Genomic DNA, 14,776 nt, shown 5'->3' on the forward strand with positions numbered 1-14,776 from the left:
GGATATTGATTCCCATCTAATGTAATGTTAATGTTGCTGTAGCAATAACAAAACTTCTAGATCCAGCAAACACTTAAGCATTTTGGAATCAGCAGTGCTCTAAAATATACTATGTTATGCTGAAAATGACGGTGCTAACATGCTTGTCTTTTGCATAGCAGGTATAATGTTTATCATCTTCATCATCTTAGTTTAGCATGTTATCATGATTGCATTTGCTCCTTAGCGCTAAACACAAAGAAAAGATGAGGCTGATGGGATTGTCATCAGGTGTGCAGATATTTGGACATAAACCAAAAAATTAAACAAATTAAAAATGTGACCTTATGATGTAGTTAGCTGATTTAATGGCAATCATCCAATAGTTGTTCAGGCATTTTACTCAAAAACACTAATGCCAGCCTAACGGTGGCACTAGAAGACTAGTCAGTGGATCACCAGAGTCAGTAGGATTAATCCTCTGGGAACCATGACTGGAGAAAAAATTCATGCAATCTATCTTGTAGGAGTTTAGGTATTTCAGTCTGGAACAAAGTGGTGGAGTGACTGATGATCGAGATCTTGGTCACAACACTAGTGTGGCTAAAAAAAAGGTAATCTGCTGAGATACAGTATGTGAGAGATAAGCATTTTATAATGACTCTGTCCTCTTTAGGAAATACCCCCTTTACTCAAGTGCAAATGAGGTGATGTACTGTCCACTCTCAACCCTCTTTCTGTCTGAGACAAACCTGCTGTCACAGGTTCATCTCTAATTGTCTAAAAAAAAAACAGAGAAATTACTTTTGGAAAACTCTTATCCACAGGATAATCCACATACCCCACTGTGAATAGTTTTGATTAGGAACAATTTCCCCTGTTCCCATTGAGGTCTGTGGATTACCCAGAGTAACCAGGACACAAGGAGATGTCACTGGCGAATATGTAAGTGTATGTCAGATGAAATTTTATTCACCTTTATTTTATTGTGTAAGAACTCTCATGTGGATATGAGCTTCTGTTTAGCTTGAAACTTCAGAGTAACTTTTTTTTTCAAATATATTCAGCTTTACACTTCTAGGTTTAGGTTTCTAAAATTAAGAGCACAACCGTTCATTCCTCCCAAAGTCTCCAGATGTTCGCAGCTGTCCTGTTTCACAACCACCGTGTTCTTAAGTTACACAAGACAAACGCATTTAATAGTTTCTATATAAAAGATTAATATTGTTTCATAATGAGAAGACCTACTTTACGTTCTTGCTCCACATTCTGGGAGACATCTGCTATCTTTTTTTAAAGCACACATGCTGCTTATTTCATTATGAAGTCAAATACATTCCAAAGCATCTCTTACTATTTTACCCAGGAGGAAATTTATTTTGGACGGTTCATTCCAAAATAAAATAACCACCTCTTTTAAAAAACAACTCTGGGAATTAGTCTTATTAGTTGTATGTACTATACTTATAGAAGTATAGAAATGAACCAAATAGAAGCTGGAAAAAGAAGCTAATTTTATGAAACTGTAGCATTGCACAAAACAAAAGGTGAAAAGTAGTTTGTTTCTGCTGCTGCTGCTGCTGCTGCTGCTAAAATCATGCTGTCAGGTACACACTGCTGTGTTTACAGTGAATAAATGAATGAATTAACCCATTCATCTTTCCTGACATTGGGTTGTTTTTGAGGATAAACAGAAACAAAGGAAAATAAATAATCTAGGTTTCAAGTGGTGTGAGAGGCTCATCTTACGTAAACTGTTGTATAATTCAACCTTGTAATTTACATTTCTAATTACTCTCCACATACTGCTCAGTGACCCGACAACCCTGTTTATCTCTGCCTCACTGCCTATATTATGTCAGTCTGTCGCTCTCTCTCTCTCTTTTGCTCTTTCAGTCTTATTCCCCTGACTGCGGAGATTATTGACATAATCTTCTGTCCAGTATTTGAAGGCATCTGTCTCAACATTCAAATCTCTCTGTTGCTGTAATCTTTGATTCTTGCTTTCTCCCTTTTTTTTTTAGCACATTAACTCCAGGTATAGCAGAAAAACACACAAATAGATGTGTACAAAGGTCTTATGCTAGCCAGCTAAATAGGCTGAAGGTAATATGTTTTAATGTGTTTTTGTATTTGTCTGTGGTTCAGACAAATACTTATAAAGCTGTAATATTAATAGTTGCAAACATATCAGCCTGGTCTAAGTGTAAGTGCAGTTTCCTAACATGCAAATATTTACTTTATGCATGAGAAATTTGAGAAACACATTTACCAACACATATAGGAGTAGGTGGAGAAGACATTATAAGAAACAAAAAGGAGTCTGACATGATAACTTTCATGGAAAGTATAAATGCTGTGGTTTAATTCAGTTAGTTAATTCATAATGAAACCCATTATGAAGTTTGATAACTGTGGGTAAAAAAACGGCTACCCATAAAATAAGTAATAAGTGTCTTCGAATTACAAGCAAGTCCTTCATATTATGGACTGATATACTAATTTTCTGTTTTTAGAAAATGTTTACCTTTTGAAATATGTTCTCCTTTTTAAAAAATGTCAAAATAATTTGAAAATGTTGGAATACTGTGACGGGACATATTTATCGCACCTGTGAATGCTTTTGTGATTCTGCTGAGTGAGCCTGAGGAAGCTGCTTCTCCAGATTTAAAAAAAATCATAACCTCATTATTAATTTTAATTTCCACCCACCCAAAGGTACCACATTTTTTATTTAACAGATGAAACTCTGAAGTATATCAACATACTGCATCTGAGTCCAAGATTAAACTACTCACTGGTTAGTTTTCTTTATCGGTCCAGACTCAGCCAGTGAACTCTACCGTCAAACTGTCAAACTACTGTGCATTGATAAAACATGCAGTGTGTGGTTTGTTTTTATTCATCACCATACGAAAGGGGATTTCCATCCATTTATGCAAACACTGAATAAAAAACAAAAATGTGAACAATATCATATTCCAGTCATTTCCACAATTGTACCAAATGTTTCTCTTGTAAAACTTTAATCTCATCATCCCTGAAGTTGTCATTTCAAAGCTGTGTTTACGCAAAGAAAGAAAACTAAGATTGTTTTTTAATTTGCTGATTGATTAAACCTATTGTTAGCAAATTTGTTGTAGCCAGCCTAAGACATGATAAAAAAATGTCCTCAAAAAGTACTGATACAAGTATTAACAGGATTCAGCCTTCTACCTCACATTATCGCCTTTTGGCCCTTTTAAAAGATTTAAAAATCTTTTACAATTAAAAGTACATTGTCATTAAAAAAAGAAGCAAAGAGAAAAACATGGAATTGAGTTTAAAAACATTGACAACTTTACCAGAAAAGTTGTTAGCACAGCTGAGTCACTAGTAGTACCAAACCCAATGAGAATCAACACACACCTCTGCAGCTTTTTGCTTCTTTTAGGCAGTTGTTTTAGTTCTTCTGTTGCACATTGACTATAGAGTCTCACTGTTGTCACAAAATCTCCTTATGTCACTGTTTCAATCAAACAAGCTGAAACAAACCAAGAAAAATCTACGCTTACTGCCGCTGCATAAAGATTTCTCTGCTGGTGGAGACCAAACCAGAGTTAAACTGAGAGTGATCAATGGGCTTAAATTCAACAGGTGGCCAGAAACACATCAATGGGACAATAATGTTCTCAATTCTCTGCTAGCTTGTTTGCCAGAACAGCTTGTTAATCCAACAGTGTATGAGAGCTGTGAGTCTGAGTTTGTTTTAGAGTCTCTATGCCCTCTAGTGGTCGTGAACAGTCTAGAAACGATCTCAAAATGCACTGTGCTACAATTAAAACCCATTTAAAACAGCACATATATAAAGGTATGTGTGGTATGTGTTCAAGTCTTGTAGTCTTGAAGTATAGTTTCAGTCAAATATTATGTGTAGATCCAGTCTGGATGAAATCTTCATCAAAGTTTTCTGCTCCCCAAAATCTTAGCAGAGTGAGTCCTCTCTCTCCTCCTGCAGAGCATAATCTATCTCGTCCATCTCCCGTTCACAGTCTTCACATCCTTCAGCGCCGCATCCCTCCACCACCACCACACCATGAGGGTCCACCAGCCTTCCCACACCCACCCCAACTACTCCTACTCCTCCCAATGCTCCCACTGTTCCCACACCCATTCCCCCAACTCCTCCTACTGCTCCCACTCCCATTCCAACCCCACCCATGGCCGCCATTCCTCCCACTCCAACTCCTCCCATTCCCATCCCTCCAACTCCAATCCCTCCTCCACTGACGAGCAGCGCTCCCCCAGCTCCACATGCCAGAGGTCCAACAGCTGGTCCCACTCCTCTGGGCCACAGTGGGTCCATGAGCGCCCCCTGCTGGCCAAGCTGAATCAGCTGGCTGACGGAGTAAACCCCTCCACCACCAGCTCGAACGACCTCCTCATAGGAGGGGGCGCGGGCGACAGCTCGGGCCTCCTCCAGCCTCACCCGAGCCCGGTGCTTCATCTCAATGATGGTCTTTGTGTAGGAGTTCAATGTGGCCACAGCGGCCGCCATGCAGCAACTGAATGACAGCCACGCCATGCTGGGGAGTAAAGGGAGGAAAGTTTTTGACAACAGGCTAACGCAACTTGTTTTTCTAAGAGTACATCACACCAGAGATTGACAAAGTTTATATGCATTTCCTCACCAAAGATTTTGGTGCTAGAGGATAGAACAAACAGCTAGTTGGTTGGCAAGCTAATGGCTAATACACTATCCAGCTGAGAACATGCTAGCTACCTCTGGCCTACCTTGGCCTTTGCTGCTCAAACTGTTTATTCAGTAGATGTATTAGTAGCACTGTCTCCTGTCCCATCTGCAAACTGTTTCTCTTTTGTGAAGCAGTTCAGTAGAAGAGTTCAATGAAACTGGATGGTGCAACACAACTAATAAGCTATGTTTTGGAAACTTCGGCTCTCTGTACTGTCGGCGATTAGCACTGTCAACAACACTTGCTTATAGTATTGAGCTAAACCACCTGGTTCTTCTACAACTTGGGTCGGCATGAAACTCTCCTACTTAAATCACGGGTATAAAAGATGAACAACTGCATCAGAAAATATCTGGTTCTTTGATAAAAAGTCAAAGGTACAAGTTAACTACTGATCCCAAGGTGCATTTCAGTAAGATAGTCAGTTTAGGTTTAAATTTTGTCTCAGTTTTGATGCAGTTAAACAGCTATGGTGGAACAATTTGTTTACAGTCGCACAAACAAAGTGTTTTGAATTTGCTGCTGTTCCAGTTGCATGCCTCTAATTGGCCTCTCTCTTTTCCATAGCAACAGAGGCTGAGGATCATGGGTATTGCAGTATTTAGACCCGTCGGCCATCTGAAAAGATGGACAAACCATTCAAAATGCAGGTGTGACCAAACTTCAATCAGATTTTTCCTAACTATATTTAATTATTTTGTGTTGAAGTGAAACAAACTTACGCAAAGGACCATCCGTAGTCCCAGGTCTGTGGCCTCCAGTCTTTGGGTCCGATGCTGACAGTCATCTGAAACACTGTGGTGTACATCATGTGTGCTACCATCCCCATCATACCTGATCCAGGAAGAAAACACAGAGAAAATTTAACATTAGTTCACAAAATTCAAACTGCTATTTGCATACATTTGGGGCTGCCAATGTAAATAGCTGTTCAGTAGAAATTTAACGGTTGCTAAAGACAAGATCAAACAATTTAAAGAGCGATTTAAAAAAAATAAAAACACAGCAGAGAGTGTCCCCTGTCCTCACCTGAGAGGACGGTGCACATGGCGGCAAAGGCGTTGATCTTGAGGGCGTTCATCTCCCTCTTGGCACATAGGCAAATCACTTCCACGCACATCAGCAGGAAGCCCATGGCCAGAAGACCGATGTACATGAACTCACTGATGACGGAGAGCCAGAGGACGCCTGGAAGCAGCAGCAGAAAAGTGAAAGAAAAAGAAAAAGAAATGTAAAGCTGTGTCAGTTTGTTTTTTATGTTTTCTGCTTTGAACTTGCAGTAACCTTGAGTTTCTCCTGGCGTCAGCTCAATGAAGCTGCGACATTTTTCTTCCTGATCTTCTCCTGAAAGAACAAACACAACAGATTTTAATCACTGACAGATAAACACGGTTCATCAGCTCATCTGAGTCACATAGATCAGAGCAGAGATGCTTCATTTTTGTCTTTAAGTCTTGCTGAATCTATAATATCTGAGTGGTGCTGAATGTCAACCATCATTTAGTGGATTACAGTCTGTCCTTACAGCCTCTGTCATAACAATGGCCAGTGTTTTGTTACAACTGCAATATGTTGGTTTTTTGGGGGGAGGATGACAGTAATAATCCACTGCAAATGCTGAGTACTTACAGTTTGTGCGTACTCTATACTTTGTCATTATAAAGCCTGAAAACATAATAGAAAGAGCTGCTTTAAGCCCAGTAGATCACCTTCCTATAGGAGCAAGAATTTGAGGTCAAAATCCAGAAATCTGCTTTGAGCTGTTGACGATTGACCAATCACAGCGTCTTCACTGATTACTTTTTGTTTGCAGGATACCTCAGTGCATCTGCATTTGCCATTTAGGATGATGTTTTACTAATTTCTGGGAGTATCTAAAGGAGCTCTTTGACCGTTTTGCTATTGCTAGATAGTTAACATTAGCATTAACAGCTGTTTACTCACCAGTCTTGAAAAAAGTTGTGAGTTCAGCATCAAACTTTACTCCTTTTCTACTCAACAGCTGTCTCCAGAGGTGGAAAGAAACACCATTGTTAACTGTCGTTTTGCTTAGCATGCTAATAACAAGCTAGCTCCAGCTCAGTAGCCAGTAGCTGCTCAGACGACATATTATAACCTCTTGTTTTATAAAAACAAACATGCCTTAAGGTCTTGGTGAGACTGAACAGCTGGTAATGCTAACGCTAGCTATGTAGCAATAGCAAAAGTTACATACAGCACCTTTAACAAACTTTTATGTGCAGTACCAAGACAACAGGAAAATATACAAGCAGTTGTATTATTTTTTTGTAGCTGTAACTTTGTTTTTACTCTGAACCAGTGGTAGACGTTTTACTGGCTACAATAATCCAGGCTTCAAGAAATTATACTCCTTAGTGAGGGATTAAGGAGAAGGCTTAACTGTAAATCATCCATGTTGACTAAAACACATTCATGTTGACTAAAACACAGTATTACTTGGAAAGGAAAAGGTTACAAACCGTTCATACTGGTTTAACATTCAGATGCCGAGGTTTTGGACTGATGCATGTAAACATCATATCTATACCAAAAGTCAAAGGTTCGTGGACAGCACTGTCAACGACCTTTTGTGTCTCTTTGGTCTGAACAAGGTCCATATCCTTTAGTCCTAATAATAATATTATTCTTTAAGATACTCTGATATTTTTTAGACAATAATGTACCAACTATGTGGCAACAGTTTGGGGAAGCTTCAATATTACATCCCCTCCATGCAAAGTCAGCTCCATAAAGAAATGTGTCTTTTTGTAGGGTCTCTACAGAATCCAACACATTTGGATGAACCGGAACAGTGACCGAATGCCAGTGTCCTAACTTACTCACAAATACAATTGCTTTAAAGATTTATTAATTGCCAATTCATTAATCATTTCATGTTTTTATATACAAATTTTGACACACTTGTGAGTTGACTGTACAACACTAAGATAGAGCTGTTGCCTAATGACAGATGCTGCAAGTTGGAAAAGAAATACTGGAACGTAAGGAGCCCCTGACGTCTGGAAAGATGATAGTTTTTCAGACTTTTCAGACTTCAGAGAATCTTTATAAAATCAATTCTTTAATGGATGTATGAATGCTAAAGTGCAAACAGTTTAATGACTTTTATGAGAGAGTACACCTCTACAAATTACATTACTGATGACTTCGTTGGACACCCAGAGTTTTCCAAACACAAATCTCTCGCTGTTTAACCGATCTCAGTCTTGAAAACCAACCTTCGTTGTGCTTCTCACAGGAAAGCCAGAAGCCGGTGTGGAAGTAACGCAGCATGTACTTGTCCTCGCCCGTCTCCCAGATGTAGTGGACAGCGTTGGCCAGCTGCTTCCTCTTGATCCTGGCCAGCTCCTCTTTTTGCTGTGGAGACAGTGTCACATTGGAGGCCGGATTCTTGGGGTCTGGGGTGGGGGCCTCTGAATGTAGAAAGGTGGGACAAAGAGAGAGAAGGGGATAAATCCAGATTAAAGAGAGTAGAGGTGCAGAAAAAGGACATTTATTGATCAAATATATTCCTCATTGCAGCGTGGGTTCGTCTTTATGGAAAAATGTGCCGAGAAGCTCAGACATAAATCCCACAGTGGGTCTCCTGTGCGTCACAGCCTGTAACACAATCCAGGCCTGAAAAACGGTTCTTTGGGTAATTTGTGGTTTGTCTGTGTCGTGAAAATTGAATACTACATGGAAATAAATGGGCTTAGTGCAGAAAGATAACACAGCGGGTTAAAGTCCAGATAACATGCAGCTGCTGATACAAAGTTCTGAGATTAGCAACAAAGCCGGGATTATGTGAATCTCTGCCCGTCAAGCCAAGTGTTAAATGCTTCAATATTGGGTGCAAGAAATAGTTATGTTTGTACTGTATATTACATGTTTATAATGCATGTTATTTGTATAAAGGACAATGGCAGCACATAGATGCATTTTTCATGTTTGACTTGAACCTTTAGGTTTTATTTACACTTTTCATAAATATGACAAAAAAAGATAAAATCAAGGATTCCACTTTTCTTGGTTAAACAGAAAAATAGTAACATGTCAGGAGGTGGTATTGATTAGATTACAGTCTATATGCCGATTAAAGGCGGACTGAGAGTTCATCAGACACGATCCAATAAGTCAGCAAGTAGATTATAGATATGATGTTTCTCTGAAGTAACTTTACATGATCTGCTTCAGTCTTTGAGTTATTTTGGAATTCTTATCTTGAATTTATTAGAGCTTGATTCGTAATTTATTTGTTTCTGTAGTAATGACTCTGTCATTAATTTCTGTCATAATACAAGTAATGATAGATAACCATTCAGTGTACAAGTGTTTTCACAGTAAATTCAATATTTGACATCAAAGAAGAGAAGATGGTGAAAAATGTCCAACGTTGCAACGTTAACAAGTTCATTAAAGATTTCTACATCTGCATCAGAAACTATCACGTGTTCCTCGAGCTGGAAACTTAAAATAAAGGGCAGCTGTGGCTCAGGAGGCAGAGTATTGTTTCATATTGAGTTTTCCACTAATTGTAGGTGGAGTTGGTGGTTCGAACCCTCCTCCTGTCCATGTGTCCTTGAGCAAGGCACTGAGCCCTGAATCACTCCAGTTTGCTGCCACTGGTGTGTGAATGATGTAATCCTGCTGTTTTATGAAATTCAAACCAACTTATGGTCGCTATCATTCATGCACCATCTTTGTTCACTTTTAAAAAAAACATATCAGACAAACATTCGCAACTTCCCAGTTACAACGTTGACAGACATTTGAAATGAGAAATAATTGAGATATATAGCGTGTATGTGTGTGTACATATATTCTTATTCTCTTCTTTTCTGTTGTTGGAACACAGTCGTTTACATGCACCAGTCTCTTAGATAATCATTGATTTGTTGATTAAAAACATGTATTGAGGTTAAACTTTCTACATTTCTACATTTGATTGAAATGAGACATTAAGTTTTAAGTTACTTGTATCTGTTGTTTAAACATCATTTCGCTGACGTTTTTAATACGATTCATTCGTAGGTTAATTGTCATTAAAACACTGTTCAAACAACAGTTATGTGTAACGTCTTGAAAGATTTCACTTTTTCACCAGGACAACTGGACGTCTTTAGACTTGGAAAATGACCAAATCAATGCTTCTTTGTTTGTTCAGTGGTTTGTTGGTTTATTATGTGTCATTTCATTATGGTGGGATCTGTAAGTGTGTGAATGTACCACAAGGGGGAGCCACCATGAGAATAACACCTTGGTTGACAGTGTTTCCCGCCCTCACCTGTGGTGTACGGTTGGCTGTTGTTCTGCCCGCAGTTCTTCATCTTGACCGGCGACAGGCAGAGCGGCTTCACCACCTTGTGCGTCCCCTCGCACCAGTAGGAGGTGCAGAAGGCCGAGACGGACAGGGTGAGGGCCAGAGAGGTGAGGGACAGGGACAGCAGGGAGCGGTTACGTCTGGACATATTCTCCAGCATGGCTGCCTCTCGGCTCAGAGACACTCAGAGACAGAGAGGAAAATGAGCTTCGGCTCTGAGGCTGATCCTGGTTCAAACAAAGAGGCTGCAAAGAGCCTGCTGACCAATCAGGACGAGGATCAGATGAGCGAGAGGGTTTCCGTGACACTGCGACAAGAAGTCCAGCGAGTTTATGTTGTTGGGTGTGAAAGGTTGTTGTGGTGATTGGGACTGATTCATGGAGGATGGTATAGGGAGGAAAAAAGAGAGAGAAAGCGAGGAAAGGGGATTAGGGATGTTTGAGAAGTAGAACGAAGGTCAAAGGGGAAGATAAAAAAAAAGAGGTTGGGTGGAGAGATTGAGGAAGGGTGGGGTTTAAGGAAGACAAACAGTCGATGAGTGGAGGTCAGAGGACAGTGGAGTGGAGGAAGATGAAGTGCTGGGATTTAATCACGTCTGGTGAGTAAAAAAGAAGGAGAGACAGATGTGTGGGAGGAACTCCAGCTCTCCTCCAAAGAAAATCAGCATCACGAGGAAAAGTAGTTCATCAGATTTAAACCCGGGATCTTCCTTTCTTCTCGATGTTATGGCACGAGCCAGGCGAGACGTTTGACTCCACACATTTCCTCTCTACCCCGTCCTACTGCCTCCATCACAACTCTCTCTCTCACTCCGTGTCCTGTTTCTGTTTGTTTCCTCCCCCGGATAAAGATAAATGTTTAAGTCTTATCCTGCGGATTTTGCGACTAATCAGTTCCACTCTCAGGGCACATCTCGTTCTTCAACCTGTTCCTCCACCTCTCCGGGAGGGATTGAGCTCGCGAAGGAGGATTGATTAGTCCAGAGTCTCAGGCCTACCTCTGGTCATGCCTGGTAATCTGTGTTAATCTTGCAGAGTTAGGTGGATGAGATTAATGTCCATTGGCTCTCGCGCTGTCTTTGTCTGGAGGACCACCTAAGAGGAAAGATGGGAGACAGAAGCAAACATCTGGATTAGGAGTCATCAGGAACGATAGAGTCACGTTAACAATTGAAGTCTTTGTACAAGTAGTTTTTGTTGCGCGTCATTCCAGCCAGGTGCCATTGTTTCATCATTAATGTATTTCTTATGCTCGCATTACAACTTAACATGGCCTCATTCTATATAAGGACGAGACAAATAAACTTGACTTGTTGCTTGTAGCGATCAGTGTCACTACCACTGAATTGTTTCTTTATATAAAGAATGGAGACATATTGAGGCGCCCCTGTGTTTTAAGGTTAAAACATCGACCATAAACTGCACTGTTCCTGGATTGAGTCCAGCTGAGGAGCTTTGTCGTATCATCTCACCGTCGCTGTCTAATATGGCCCCAATTTAAAAAAACAACAACAGATTCTTATCTTTGGATTTAGTTATTGAAGTGAAGAGTGAATAGGTCAGTGCATGGGAAGTATTTATACTTTAAGATCCAGGAAACCAGGAATTTCCAGTTAAAATGCCGCTTTTGTCCTCTCACCTTGATCCTTCTTCCTTGGCTCTAAACCGAGCAAACAAACATAAGAAAAAAACCCCAAACTGCACCAGTGCAAAGATGATGCATTTCTTGTGATGCTGATTTTCAATACAATTGAATGATTTATTTCTGACTCAGCTTTAAGGGTGAGCAATATGTCAGTATCTATCATGTATGGTCTCTGTGCTTTGTTGCACCTGTAACTGCACCCGATAGGAATGTCACGCTGCAGTGCACCTGTACATCACTGCAGCGCGGTGAGCAGTCAAACCATTGGAGGCAAACAAAAAACTGTCAACACCACGGATGTCAAAGAGCCCAATACGTAACATGATTATGACAAACGCAACTGAATAATAATAATAATCAATACACAAAAAAAAGGGTCTCTGCGTGTGTAATTCAGTCTTTCATAACACCACTTTCACACTGTTATGAGCAGAATTGACCAAACTGTTCCTGTTATCATGCGGTGCAATATGAGGTATTTCATTTAGAGGATAATTTAAACCCCACAACATACAGTTCTAACTTAACTTTAAAGTCTTATCCCTCACTGTCAGACAGCATCAGTGCGTCAGAAGTAAATACTCGACATGTCTGAACAAAGCTTGGCTGCGAAGTCTGACTGACCCACTGGAAGGTCAGTCAGATTTGATCGTCCTTCATCCTGCACATGTAACATCCTTTTTAATCAAATCACTGTAGTCATAAGTTATGATGTCATTATTGACCAGCGAGGCGTCAGGGTTTAATTTAGTCCATCAAATCAGCTCAGAGTGAAACTATAATCCATATAATGCCTATAACTGACGCAGATATTGTCCTGCATGGCGTTTACGTACAGTACACGTGTAGACATAATGTCTCCACACACCTGTCTGTGCTATCAACATCTGAGATTTACAGATTAACAGATTAGCCTATAGAACATTCATCTTCAGTCATTTTAATCAGTGTATAAGTGCTGGTACATAAGAAACCATTAATACGTTCAACACATTACAACAGCACAAGGTTCACAATGAGAAAAGTAAAATACTTGGTTTATTGCTTCCCCTGTTACAGATACAGTTATGATGAGCTGAAATCTTCCCCTTATGTATGTGATTGGAAAATCCAGCGGCTGTTCATGCTCAGCTTCTGATCAGCTTACCCTCGAGCAACAAAATAAAAAAAAATAAAAAAACAAACAAACAAGTGGACTTACCATGTCTGGGACCCCGGGAGAGAGAAACTCTCCTTGTGTTTTCTTCACCTCTGCTCCGTGGATTTCAGTTTCCTCCTCTCCACCTTTCCTCTGCGCTAACCTCGTCACTCCCTTTGTCTTGGGTGAGTTTCTATCAGAAACCCACCCAGATTTCCCTCTAATCCTCACAAGTCCATCTGTTACTTTCCCTCGCCTTTGCTCCCTATACTGTCTATTCATCCATCCTCACATCTCTCTCTCTCCCTTGTTGTCTTCATCTTTCCTCCTCTCTCGCTCATAGCTCTCCTGACCTATGGTCCTATAGTGATTAATTTGAGAGGATGGTATAGAACAGCTTGGACTTGAGATGAGTGTGACAGTGGTCTCATGCGGTACATGATGCTCCGTAAACTTCGACCCCTTTTAACACGAACCGGTACAACGGCACAGAGCTGGCTTTAAGCAATCTCACGAGTGGCGAGACATCGGTTTGATTCTGTGATTGTGAATACTTCAATCAAACTCTGTAGGTTTTCCTGCTTCAGAGAGATTTGTCTGGCACAGTGAAACAATTGAGGCACTAAACTGTGGCAGTTAAAGCTGCAGGCCTTCTCAGTATCAAGGCTGACTAGGATCTAGATTATTCTGTTGGATATTATTTATTATGTTCAGAGTCTGCCTGACATTATCGTGGGTTTGTCCTTGTTAGATAAACCCAGTCTGGTCATTATGTATCGACATTCAATACCGAGATTGGTCTATATGATCCACACTCCAGTTTTATCTTTTCCATCTCTGTGGATAACTGAGGTCACTGCCTCACTCCACGACGGAGGCAATTTAGCATCTGTTAAAGTTGTATTACAGGCCCGAAGAAGGCTAGGCATTAAGTCAAATCTAAAGGCTTTATACCATTCTGAAGGTAAGCCATCTGAGGTAAACCCAGAGATTTATTTGCTTCAAATCTGGAGATGGCACTATTTAGCTAAGTCCCCAGGTGACTATGTCTAATGTAAAAGGGTCGCTCGTAGTTGACTTTCTGGCTTCCACTGTTCTTTAAACCTGCTTCCATCGGTTGCAGGAAGCTGAAAAACCTCTTCTTTTCAGTTTTCCAGTATTGGATGTTGTTCACCTTTAAGGCCATAATAGGCCACTAAAGGTAATGAGAGGAAGTCACACAATATGCATCATTATCCTCCCAAAGTATAGCTGTGGACTACAAAAATCTGATTAATTATGAAATCAATATGTATTTTTGCTCTGATAATTGTGCTGATGATAAATATGTATTATTTTTTACAGGAAACAAACAAAAATCTACAAACTTGTATGGTGTATTATGACAGTGTCAGAAATAAGAAATAGCTTGGAGACAATTAAAACATTATTAACACCAACAGTAGGTAAACGTTGTGTAACATTCTCAAATTGCAGAGTTTCAGAGAGTCTGCAGGCAGCAGGGATCAGGAGTAGTATCCACAGGCTAACAAGCTAACAGGCTAACAAGCAGTGAGTCTACTGTGACTCTGGTAAATGAATGAATCTACTGAGCCCTGAAGCTCTGAAGCCCTGAAGCCCTGAAGCCCGAAGCCCTGAAGCTCTGAAGCTCTGAAGCCCTGAAGCTCTGAAGCCCTGAACCTGTGAAGCTCTGAAGCTCTGAAGCCTTGAAGCTCTGAAGCTCTGAAGCTCTGAAGCCTTGAAGCTCTGAAGCCCTGAAGCTCTGAAGCCTTGAAGCTCTGAAGCTCTGAAGCCTTGAAGCTCTGAAGCTCTGAAGCTCTGAAGCCCTGAAGCCTTGAAGCTCTGAAGCGAGCACCTCAGCATTCTTCGGCTTACAGGCTGCAGTTCGGCTGAAAGGCAGTGAATCCATATGAGATCAACAGCTGAGCCGAATCAAATCAAGTCGAGTATTCAGGTCTG

General features: G+C 40.5%; 1 protein-coding gene across 1 annotated transcript; it reads right to left on the bottom strand.

The window, feature by feature from the left end:
- Positions 1 to 3,943: 3,943 nt before the first annotated feature.
- LOC111233247 (germ cell-specific gene 1-like protein) lies at positions 3,944 to 10,195 on the bottom strand. Its single transcript, XM_022761019.1, has 7 exons — positions 10,000 to 10,195; positions 7,952 to 8,146; positions 5,997 to 6,056; positions 5,742 to 5,900; positions 5,435 to 5,546; positions 4,273 to 4,544; positions 3,944 to 4,098 (listed from the first exon to the last, which is right to left on the bottom strand). Exons 1-7 carry the CDS (start codon positions 10,193 to 10,195, stop codon positions 3,944 to 3,946), a joined length of 1,149 nt encoding a protein of 382 aa, XP_022616740.1.
- Between the last annotated feature and the right edge of the window lie 4,581 nt (positions 10,196 to 14,776).

The sequence above is a fragment of the Seriola dumerili genome, unplaced genomic scaffold (assembly GCF_002260705.1).
Source record: "Seriola dumerili isolate Sdu_G_001 unplaced genomic scaffold, Sdu_1.0 BDQW01000381.1, whole genome shotgun sequence".
Classification (NCBI taxonomy): Eukaryota; Metazoa; Chordata; class Actinopteri; order Carangiformes; family Carangidae; genus Seriola; species Seriola dumerili.